General features: G+C 35.1%; 1 protein-coding gene across 1 annotated transcript in view; it reads right to left on the bottom strand.

Annotated features, from left to right (window-relative positions):
* The window catches only part of LOC134664596 (short neuropeptide F), a 105,689-nt gene that overhangs the window by 47,268 nt on the left and 45,928 nt on the right, over positions 1–12,493 (bottom strand). The window contains exon 2 of the mRNA XM_063521326.1: positions 5,242–5,268. Coding sequence (XP_063377396.1) covers positions 5,242–5,268 — 27 coding nt within the window. The remainder of the gene's footprint in view (positions 1–5,241; positions 5,269–12,493) is intronic.

Here is a 12,493-nt window from a genome sequence, read left to right as displayed (position 1 = left end):
ATTTTCAGTCTCGTTCAGGACGAATTAATGTAATGACCGGAGGTCGGTCATGGCTATGTGACCTGACGTAAGCGGATTCAAGCGGTCACGAATACGAGTAGTCGGATGGTATTATTGTTAATATATTATTGTTTCCTACTAATATAATTATTCCCATAACTTTGCTATTGTGTTGAGTTGGTTTCTAACACAACTAGCGCCTCCGGACGAAACGATGAGCCGTTTAATACAATAAATAGCCAAACCTGCAGATATTGAATTTTAATAGAAAATTAAAGGCAGGTACCCATTCGTGAGTAAGTACCAACCTGTTACTTCTAAATTCAATAAAACTCAAAGTAAGTACTTTTCTGCGAACTATTCTTAAATAGAATCATAAAGAGGGTAAGAATTTTTGATAAGTACCTAAGTATCTTTAATCTTTGTAATTAATCCTTTCTTTTAAACCTTCCAAATAAAATAGCGTTTATTAAACAAGCGTTATATCTCATAGTCATTTGAGATCTCCATAGTAAACCTGCGAACTTCGGAATATGCTTTGAAGTTATCAACACATCTATAAATATACTAAAATTCTAATTCTTAAAAATATTTACCCCTTTTTCTTTTTTCTGTTAGTCCATTTTTTTTACCTGAACTTCGCTTAATAATTATTATCAATTTATCGAAATATCGCCTTAGTTTATCTTTATTATTTCCGAATAGATAAACTTATGTAAGACCAGCAATAAGACGCAACGAACTCTAATAGCAACAAAAATCATTGATTTAGCCCAAAAATCTAATAATAATATATATATTTTTGTCCAAAATTCTTAAATCACGAAGGTGCTTAACATAAATGACGTCACTCACATTTACGAGGAGAGTAAAAGAAACAATATGATCGAAAGTAATAAAGGTAATAAAGCGCACGTGGTAATAAAATCCGGAGGTGACGGCAATTTGCGTCGGCTAATCAAAGCTCTCAAGTCTCACGCAGAGACCGTGACGACACGGGCTAAATACTTAGGGCATGTTTACAATACATATTCTGACCTGCTAGCATTGCGTTAGAATTGCGTTCTCGCGCGAGTCCATACTTGAAATCGCGCTAGATGTAGGTATGGAGACGCGCGCGAGAACGCAGTTCATGCTAGCCGGTCTGAGGCATTCATCAGGCGACCCAGTAAATAGTTACCTTAAATATTAACTTGATGAAATAAACTCACTACTGGATAGACATTTTTATTGTAAAAGGAGACGCTTCCCAGCAAAAAGTTCCTATTGGCAGCACGAGTGAGGCAAAAATTCATGCGTAGGTTCCAGTAAAGATTCTAGCCAAAAAACTAGTTAAAACATGCAGATCCGACTAGCTCGCTTGCAACAACAATTATAGCCACTGCCGCTAGCCCATTGCGGCTAGTAAGGCCTGTTTAAAAAAAAAAGTCAATCACCGGTGTAACGAAAAAATAAAATAGAATAGGTACCCAAGAACCAAACTTGTGTAGAACACCTGGAACAGATCTTGTTGAAACTTGGCGTACATAGTCGCTGAATAAAGCTACATTATTAAATAATAAAAAAATTAGAAGAGTTTTAGATTTGGGCATTTTTATTTATAACAAATCGATTAATAGGCAAATGTGAGACAAAATATTACCTATTACATAAATGTAATGGCACATTTTGTCTCTCATTTACCGATTTTAATAGGCACAATATTTAAATATCCTATCCTCATCTCCAAGGTTTCAAAATTTCAGTAAGAAGATGTTCAAGGTCTGTGCATTATTTGGCCCGATTCCCAGGGTGCTTCAACTACGTGCTAGGATTCGTAGAAATCGAATTTAGAGTGTTTGCTTGAAGAATTTGTACACTCCACCTTGAAGGACATTATTTGGGTAGCTTTCGATTCCTGGTACTCCGTACTAGACAAATTACCAATTCTGTAATAGAATTTGAATAAAAAGAAAACAATCTTATTAAACAAAACAACTCGGACAATAAGAAAGTCTTTGCAACAAAGTAAAATTAAGAAAATGAAATAATAAACAGTGCTTATACCAGGTGTGGCCTGTAATATGAGCAAAAAATTAAACCGTAGGCTGTACTCCTCATATTGACCAACATTTGTTTAGCGACTTTTAAAAATTACATGTGGTTTGATTTTATATACACTTTAAAGTTTATTCTAAGACGCAATGTATTGCGAATATTGTTATGTTTAAGGCGTGACAAGCAACGTCAATCACAATGATAATGGCGTGACGATGGCTCCATTGAAGATAATATTTATTTTATATGACAAATAGGGAGTCTAAATACTTCATAATTTTTAAAAATTGTTGAATAAAAGTGTCACCGTTTGAGGAGTACAATCTATGTTTTAATTATTTGCTCATGTTACAGGCCACACCCGGTATAATTATCATTTATCATCCTTATATATATCAAGTGCTTAGCTTAAGTGTGTCCATCCCGCAGATAAATTTATCATACCTAATCTGTCAAACGTTTTAGGATGTAATGCGGAGATACGTGGAGTCTTCATTTTTTCAGTCATGTAAAAAAATGCGCAATATTTGTCTCACAAACTCCTCTTAAATCTCCCGTCATCCGAATGTGTTTCAAAATAATAAATAAATAATTTAATATAATACACGTCCCACTGCTGGGCATAGGCCTCCTCTCAAGCACGAGAGGGTTTAGGCTGTAGTCCCCACGCTGGCCTAATGCTGGTTGGGGACGTCACATACACCTTTGAATTTCTTTCGGATGTATGCAGGTTTCCTCACAATGTTTGCCTTCCCCGAAAAGCTAGTGATAAATATCAAATGATATTCCGTACATATTTAGGTTCCGAAAAACTCATTATTACGAGCCAGGATTTGAACCCACGACCTCCGGGTTAAAAGTCGGACGTTAGATCCACTCGGTCGCCACCGCTTACTGTGTTTCAATAATATTTCTTAAATAATTAAAGATCCCGAATAGCTAATTTATATTCCAGAGTAGAGCTAAGTACCTAAATAAACCCGAATAACGACAGCTCATGAATGACATGAGTACTCGGAACACAATGGCGCAGAAAGAGAGTGAAGAGGAGTGAAGTACTCGCTATTAGCGACTTGCTTGCTCAAGGTACGTTAGATAAGAGCTTACAGAATAAGGTCGGTGCCTAAGTGTCTTACAATTATGTGTAAGTACCTATCTAGGCTATTTAAATAAATTGGGTTAAAACTTTTTTACAATTGTTATCGGAATCATAACATAATGTTTTTTGTTATGGTTTATATTTAGTTATTTGGGCTGATGTCCAGAATACAATCGAACAGTGATCAGATCACAAAAGTACCTACTTATCAATATTTATTATGATAACCTACTTGTTGCTACCAAACAACACATTACAAATCTCTTAATATCTCGTCCTTCTATCTAGGTACCCGTTGAACTATTATAAATATTTTTTTGGGAAAGGATCTCGCAATATTAGGGTTAACCAAACAACAAACATACTCGAATATTTTGTCTCCGGAGCATTGAAATGTTATTGACAGTAAACAACCATATGAATGTGGGAGTTATTATTATTATACGTATAATTTACAAATTATACTAGCAATACTTTGTAAGCACACTCAATCTTATCACGCAATCTTAATTCAGTTTAAAAGAAGAAATATTTTGGCGTTTTGTATCTAATATTCTTTGCATTTATTAGCAGATTTAAACATACAAAATTTTATACGTACATCGATACAAATTGTTTATCTGTAAGTAAAAAACAGTTTACTTATATTAAAAGATGTCTGATACTGCCCAGTTACTGGTGGATTGAGACAGTTTTCACTGCTGCCAATCCTAATAGAAATATATCGAGTGTTGGCAAAAGAGCGGTTTCCATTTCCGTCGCTAAATCGAACGGGAGCATTTCGCATTTTTCATCTTTTATGCAGTTTAATAATTTTATATGCAGTATGAGACGTGGTGTTGACCGAGTTGGAGTGGGTAGGTTATCTGTGTTTTTCTTTCTATATTTTTCTGCAACAAACTCTGACGTTGCTAAGGGTGGTATTCCACCTATACAAATTCTTGGTCCAATGTGTTTGGGGTCTCACATTTTGTTTAATGAGAGAGTGAGATGCAATGACATTGGACAAAGAAATTGGGCAGGTGTAATATCACCCCATCGCTAGAATATTGTATAAATATCACGGTACAACGAGCGGCATTCTCCGACCGCTGTCAATTTTTTGTGACATGATATGTTTATTTGCCGCTACTGTATCATTTATTATTATTAGATAAGACAATCAATGTCTAATTGTATATCACTATAAGATGACTCACGTTAGACCGGACCGTGTCCGGGCCGGAGCTTCCAGGGCATGGTTTTCTATGGAAAGCATCACGTGATCGCCTGTCATGTCATAGAAAAGTAAGCGCCGGAAGCTCCGGCCCGGACACTACCTGGTCTAACGTGAGTCATATTTTATTTTAAATATTTTTTGAAACCACGATTTTTTCTTACCAACCTGTCATTACCTGTTATTTTTACCCTGTGGTAGGACAATAAATAATTTATATTTCTATTTTATTTAGATATAGATATAATAAATATATTGACCTAGCTCATCTCACGTGCATCAATATAATAAATATAAAATTACTCTCCGAATCAGCCTATAGTCCGCCACGTTATTGCGGCTCTAAGAAGCATGTATGCAGCCGTGATTGCAGATACGCGTTTAATTAACTAGATAAGTGACTTTACATAATCGTCTTTGAAACGGACACTGATTGCATTAGCATTATATAACGTATAGAAGTGCGCTGAGATTGAGAATATACATGTCGGCGGCCGATCGTAAGATCAGGCATTTCGTGAAATTCCTAGGCATATCGTGAAACGTGAAAATCTTTTACTCGTTCCCTGAGTCGACGGAGCCCCGCTACGCTCCTACTTCTGGGCAGTTTGCCCTTCGGGCATCTGAAGCAACCTAACGAACCTATCCTGCCTATACATATATTGGTTTAATGTGACTATCGTCAAAACATTACACAGTAACATTACGATCTGCCCGATCGGCTGCCGACATACATACTTTATCTACGAAGCACTAAACAGAGGGCCTACCGCGAACTACGTACTAAGTGTCGCCTCCCTGTCACACTTACGTACGAATTTACATGTTACGTACGAATGAAATGTAAGGGGGCGTAATAAGTATAATTTGGGTATTATGTCACACTCACCTGACAGAGAAGGGTGCGGGAGGTAATCTGAAATGAAACAAAGACAATTAAGTAATTTAAACACACTACATACTTAACAACTCATTGTCGGATTTCAATAGTCACTATATGTAGGGAAAACCAGTATGGACCAGTTAAAATAGTAGTAGTAGTAGTAAACTCTTTATTGTACAAAAAGACATATTAAAAATAACATACAATTAACAAGAAGTACAAAGGCGAACTTATCCCTTTGAGGGATCTCTTCCAGTTAACCTTTGAGTAGATGAGAGGAGAGAGTGAAAAGAGGGTGACAAATGCAGCAAAATGTACAACAAGGTACCAGAAAGATAAAGGATATATAAAATAACAATTTATTTTAAGTAATATTTCATAGATCAAAGTATTATACTCCCTATTTTGCAGAAAAACTGTACAATGTCGTTAGATAATATTCAAATGTAATTCAGTAGTACAGTCTCTTAATTTATGGAAAATATCTTGAAGTGAATATGTTAACTGAATAAACCCACTGAGCAATTTGAAAGCATATTAGCGGGCGTGGTACAAATCGTTCTACGCAAATCAAACAATCACGCAAACATTTCTTCAACCGCAAACTTCGACAAATTTGTGAACTTCGTGCGTCAAACAGAAGGCTCTTGAGGTGAGAGTTTCGGACGAAGTATTTACGTTACCTTCCTTTTGTTGAGAATGAAATTATAGAATTCTGTTATCAATTTTGGTAATAAAGCTAAAATCCTTTGAGACTTACGAAGTTTGGAGCTGACCTTTGTAATGCCTACTCCAGGAGCGATTGACAGACTATTTTTGGATATTATTATATAATTTTGTAAATGTAAATAAATTATTACTTCAGCAATCATACTTACCTAACAAATAAGTAATGATTATATTAAGTAGTTTGTTTCTAGAAGTGTGCCTCCGATTTACGGTAATGTAATGAGTGTGTAATTGCATCATCATCATCATCGTTTTCCTGGCCTTTATCCGGCTTTTTGCCACGTCTCGTAGGAGCCTAGGGTCCGCTTGGCAACTAATCCCAAGATTGTTACCACTATGTAGTTGTAGCTCACAAAATATAGAGCGTAGTGAGAGACACTAAAGGCAAAATATGCAAATAACGAGAACATAGTTGTAGTTTGGTTAAAAGTATGAAACGGCCCGAACTTTAAGAAACTTCAATTAATAGATCTCAAATATATCTAGAAACGATAATATATGGATTAGATATGTCAGTAGGCAGAGGCAGAGGTGTACGGTTGGAGCCGGTAAAGGTTTATTTGACGTTCATAAGCGCATTGTAATATGCCTACTTGAATAAACTATTTTTTATCTTTATCTTTATCTTATCAGTGTCAAATGTGACATTTCCTCAAACAAAAACGTCACTTTTGACACCGACACATTCTAATCCATATCGTTTCTAGATCTATTAACGTGTCTTAAAGTTCGACTTGGGCAGAGAGTACCTAATAAAAAGTTTTTAATGCTTCTAAGTTAGTAGTTCACAGTTCACCTAATTTAAATTGTCTTAAACCAAGACTTCAAGAACTGTTATACTGATTGACTGAAAGTTAGACGAAGAAAGCCAATTGATTGAATATGCAAAACAGAAAATAATAATCTCGGCGAAAGATGCGCAGCGTCGCCTGGCCTCTGGAACTTGGCGAATAAAGGCACAGATAGAACACTAGCAGACACACCACTTTCGAATGAAATACGTCACAGATTTCTTGTTACATACTAAATAGCTCTTGAAGATGAGAGCGAAGAAAGAGTGGTGTAAGATTGTCATAGAGTTATTAGAGTTTTAAAATTTAAACTACAGTTATTACCTAACTCTAATTCAACACATAATCGGGTACTAGAATCCATAAGCGCAATAATGTTGTAAGTCTAACTTTTTTGTAGTGTGGTTGCCAAACTAAACCTATTAAATTCATAAAAATGTTTTACGCTATGTAAATTGTATTGGTATAATTTCTTATAATTTTTAATGCATTTCATAATAATTTAACAACAAACTTAACATTATATAGTATTGAATCCTTTATAGTTTTGGATTGTATTTTCTAAATCTTCTGGAAAGTTACACAAAAAAGTAAGCGCTAGTTCATAAAGCTATAGCAAATTGCACTTGTTCTAAAGTTCAACAATCACGTTGCATAATCAGTACCGTCTTTACCAAGGGCACACGCGGGGCCCGTGTCCGGGGCCCCAATACTCAGGAGGCCCCCAAGGACAGACAGTAATTGTATATTTGATTACCCATAATAAATAGAAGATCATAGTAGAAAACATATCTGACGTAATTTATATTATGAAAATTGCTCAGAACTATGTAGACTGTCCTGATCTATTAGCGAAATTGATGCTCTCAGTCCCCTCACGCATATCTTGTCGCACCAAAAAAAACGTTCAATATTCCCTTTGTTCGTAGTAAATACAGGAAAAACTCCTTTCTTCTAAGAGCTTCTAGGTCTTTCAATCAGCTTTGCAAACATCATGATTTCATCGATCTGTTCTGTGATAGCTTTAGTTCTATACGCAAACTAATGAGCCAAGACTTCTCCCACTGTTAACACTTATGTACCTATTTCTATGTTTTTTTTAATTATTACTATTTCTCTTTTGTTCTTCTCGTTCACTGTGTAAATCTATTCTCCCTGTCAAGCATGATAAGCAAAATATAATTGTAAGTAAGTATTATTTACTAAATTTGTAAGTTCGCACGCTATATACTTTATACAGTTTCTACCTGTGAAAACTTGTAATTGGCTTACTGTTTCTATGTTATTACCTAACTTGTTACTTAAGTTGTAAGTTTTCCTAATAAATAAAATAAAAATAAATAAAATAAATAAAAATGTTAGTTTAATTCGCTTTCTTTCCTTTCCAAAAGGGTCCCAAATTCTTATGTGCCCAAGTGCCTCAGCATGACTGTCGGCGGCCCTGTGCATTATATACTCGTATTGTATGAGCAGTCCATACTTGCGCTTGCACAAGCTACGAACCTCGTAGCAGCTGCTACGCCGTAGTCGAAGGCCCTCACTCATCAAATGAGGACTTTTTGATTGAGCATAAAAAGTTTAATACTCAAATGGAGGAGTGCTGCACAATTTTATACATTATAGAATTTGTAGCATCAATCTTAATCGGCGTTAACTAAATTATAGAGATTCGCTGTATTCGGCTTCAGCCGCAATGCCCATTATACAAATTGGTTTCTTACTTTTGTAAAAATCGATGCTAGAAATAGAGTTGTGGAAAAAACAGATAATTTGAGAGACATCCTTAAGAGGGCATAGAGGTAAATTTTCAGATTCTGTCAAATTACCCCAATTCACACACAAACGCAGCTCACGCACACTACCTCAATTTACTGGGGCAGGTCAGTGACCCCTAATGAAATTAAAATAATAATCAAAAGTTCAACATCGACGTGTGGACAGTTTGCAATATTGTGGCAGCACAAACACATTAACAAATTCCATTCCTGATATTCGGTTTGTAAATGTCATGTTCTAATAATAAAAAAAATCCCAGCCTTTTGAATTATTAGAATTTTCAACTAAGACCAATATAAGCCTATTATATTGGTCTTAGTTGAAAATTCTAATAATTCTAAGCTAACAATTCTAATGGGAAACGAATAAATTTAGGCTTACATAACATATTAAATCAAATATCGCAGTTGAGCGATCAAAGTTGTTCAAACACGGTCAAATATGACGGTTGTCCAAATATGTCAGCGATTATGCGAGCTCACACTCGCAAACGGACAAGCCCGAATTGGGATTAAGTTGGGATTTATGACGCTTCATTACAGGAGTAGACCTATAGATGACAGGAAAACTTATTAGAAATGTACAGTCAAGCGTGAGTCGGACTTAATTACAGTTTTTTGATCCGACCCCTACGGATTTTTTAAAGAGATTTCACACACGTTTCACATAAAAAATACATTGTTAAAAATTGTGTAATATACGGAACCCTTGGAACGCGAGTCCGACTCGCACTTGGCCGGTTTTTTTTGTCTAACTTGGTGTCCCACTGCTGGGCAAAGGCCTCCCCTCGTTTTCTCCACTCGACCCTGTCATCGGTATTTTCCCATATGGGTTAGTTTATTCGGACATCGTAACATAAATAAATAATAACTTTTATTCATTTAAGTTTAATTTTATCAAAATTTTTATGACGAAAATTATTAATGTAAAACAAAACCCGATACATAGTGCTTCGTCATTTTTTTTTCTGATTTTGTTTTCCCCTAAGATTTATAAGTAGGTACAATTCGATTAAAACTTTCGTATACCTCTGGGTATAAATAATAATTTTTACTATTTTCAAACTAGATTATTACATTTCAATGTATCCCCACGGGAGGCAGCCAGGTAATGAGGTGTCAAAACTAAGGCAATTTCAAGTCACCTTCAAGAAACCACTGCCTTTGGAAATTAGACTTGTCAATGGCACTTCAAGATATATAATAATTTCTTCAAACTTTGTTACACCGACTTATTTTTCTAAGGCTCCGTCCTTTTCTCCGTATCAATATTTTTTTAATTAGTGGAGAATTAAATAGACGGAGTGAATACTTACAAATTTTCAGAAATTAGAACAAGACCTTGGATGCTTGCCGGCTAGTTCGCTTAAAGATTCATTAAAAAACACTATTCTACGACTAGGCGGAGAATTACCTAATAAATGATTTAAATTCATCCTGTGGACGAGATTTTATAACTATTAGGTCCGATGTAGTTTGATAACTATAACCATAAGAGTCAGCAGCTGAAGTTAAGCGGATCGCAAAATCACTTTGAACCCCTTTGGGCCACTTAGCTACTTATGCTGCTGATTATACAATTATAACATTTATAAGGGAACAATTTGCTTATCATCGACTTTATTATAGTTAAAACCCTTTTCAACAATACCGGGTAGCCCATCGAATGGTCATTTCTATGACCCGACCTTGATAGATAATTATAATGAGTTAAACCAAAACCACAACGTCTGCAACGAATTTGATGGCACCAGCAGTGCAAGTGTTATTTTAAACGTCAAACTTCTATGAAATTATGACGTATAAATAACACTTGCACTGCGTTTGCTATCAAAATCGTTGCAGACTTCTTGGTCTAACTCTAAGGCACTAGATGCAAACTAAGCTAAACCTAAAGTTTTTGCGGCCAGTGACCACTACAACATTTGCTCAAACCCTAAAGCCCAAATCTACGGCTTGAATATTCATAAGTGTTAAACGAATTCGGAACCCGAAGGCTTAACTACTAATTTGGGTACAAATCGGACGTGACTAATTTAATTTAGTCGCTCAATTAGTTCAATCTAATTTAATTGTTTGCAGGTTGACAATATAAAAGTGACTGATTATTAAATTGTGCATATATAAAAACATTTATACGCCAATGTAAGTATCCGGTAAATATTACTTCTGTTCAAATTGTTAATAACCAAAAATTTAGGTAATCATGATATCGATAATCATCATCCATCACAAATTTAATTCAGTTGTTTACATGGTTTCGGTTTGCTTTAATTGCATTATAAAATATTATTTATGAAACTGTTACAAGGACAAACTAGTAATTGACTTGCTAACTGGAACCGGAAAATTTTATAAAAATCTAGCAGCAAACTTTTAACGAAGTCATCGTGTCGTGCTACGCGATGAATATTCTGCAAAGATTTTTTTTTATAAGTGCCTATTCTTAAAATATTTAAATATTATAAACATAGGTACTGTAAAAAAGAAAATCTTTATTAGCTGTTGTACTAAAATCCAAATTGTAATCACTGTAGTTAGTTAGTTAGTAGGTAGGTAGTTACGATAAAATTATTCGCCATATTTTGTTGGTTGCATCGTAAGTTTTATACAGCATTTTTTTGAAACTTTTTCTTTATTTAAGTGAATTCCTAAAGGGCGTAACTTTACTGTAAAATATAAGCATCCCGTAGAGGTACACAAATTCTCTTATGGTATTTATAGCAATTAGAGTAAGGAATGGGTACAAATCGGTATGCAATATTTATACTTGCCCTATTTGATCATACTACTATACACTACTACACTGATATACTACTGACGTGATCACAAAATTTGAACAATACATATATATTATCATTATCACGAAAATAATACCAACATTTCGGTGTTTGAAACCATTAATTTTAATGCGTTAATAAAATACAATACTTACTTCTGTGACAGTTCTACATGTGAGCACAAAAGAAGCATGCTCATCATAATTACTGTGGGACCCTGTCCGTTGGCGAATTTCCTTTATACATTTCCTTTTATGTATTTGTAGCATTATTCATGAGAATAACAAGCCGGAAATCGAACCGGAAACCCGGGCTTGATCACTCCGAATAATACTTTTGGTGTGAAATTTTGTCCACTGAATATTTTTTATTTAAGCTTCTCCTGTACAGGTAATTTAGATCCGGTTAAAATTAATAATGCATTTATTGTCCTCAAACAAAAAGGTCCAATTTGAGCAATTACGTATGTATCTACGTGATATGTGAACTGGGATTTAATAAACCTTCTGAATATGAGATAAGCCTATAATTTACGTTTAAATTCGGGAACGTGTCCGGCATATATTTTTAGAGCGTTTCAAAAATTGAGAGTTCTGAGCTTGTTTACGTCATGTCAATCAGTCGTTGGTTAGAGAGGAGTTACCCGATGATAGCCGAGGGATACCCGAGGTTACCCGGTTATTGGAATAGCTTCCGGCCATGGATTTGTAGTGCCTGTTGCAAATACAATTATTATTCACCGATTGGGTGCATTTGAACCGCGCATAAGAAAGTTAACTTGGATTATGGGCTTTGGTTCCAGAGAAACAAGATAAATTCACTTGAAACGATTTATTTAACTTATGACCGATGCACATACAAGAATACAAGTTCGCTATCTACGGCATAGACGGAGGCGCCATCTCTTGGTGGCAATATTAAAACTTAAAACTAAACGAGTATTTGTGTGGCTAGTGTTCAATTTTCTAATTATTTCAACACTCCCACTAAAATTTAACACTATAAAATAACAATTGGACCCTTTAAACCAAAGCAGAATAGGGCATTTACCAAAAAAAAAACTACATACATCAATTAACAATACATCTCAGTCTGGCTTAGTTCAACACACTAACAGGTTCACAAAACTTAACTAAACAAAATTTGATCTCTTAGATAGGTAAAAGCTTGAGTGGGCAAAGCT

This window comes from Cydia fagiglandana, chromosome 5 (assembly GCF_963556715.1).
Source record: "Cydia fagiglandana chromosome 5, ilCydFagi1.1, whole genome shotgun sequence".
NCBI lineage: Eukaryota > Metazoa > Arthropoda > Insecta > Lepidoptera > Tortricidae > Cydia > Cydia fagiglandana.
This window is presented reverse-complemented; position numbering and strand designations above follow the sequence as displayed.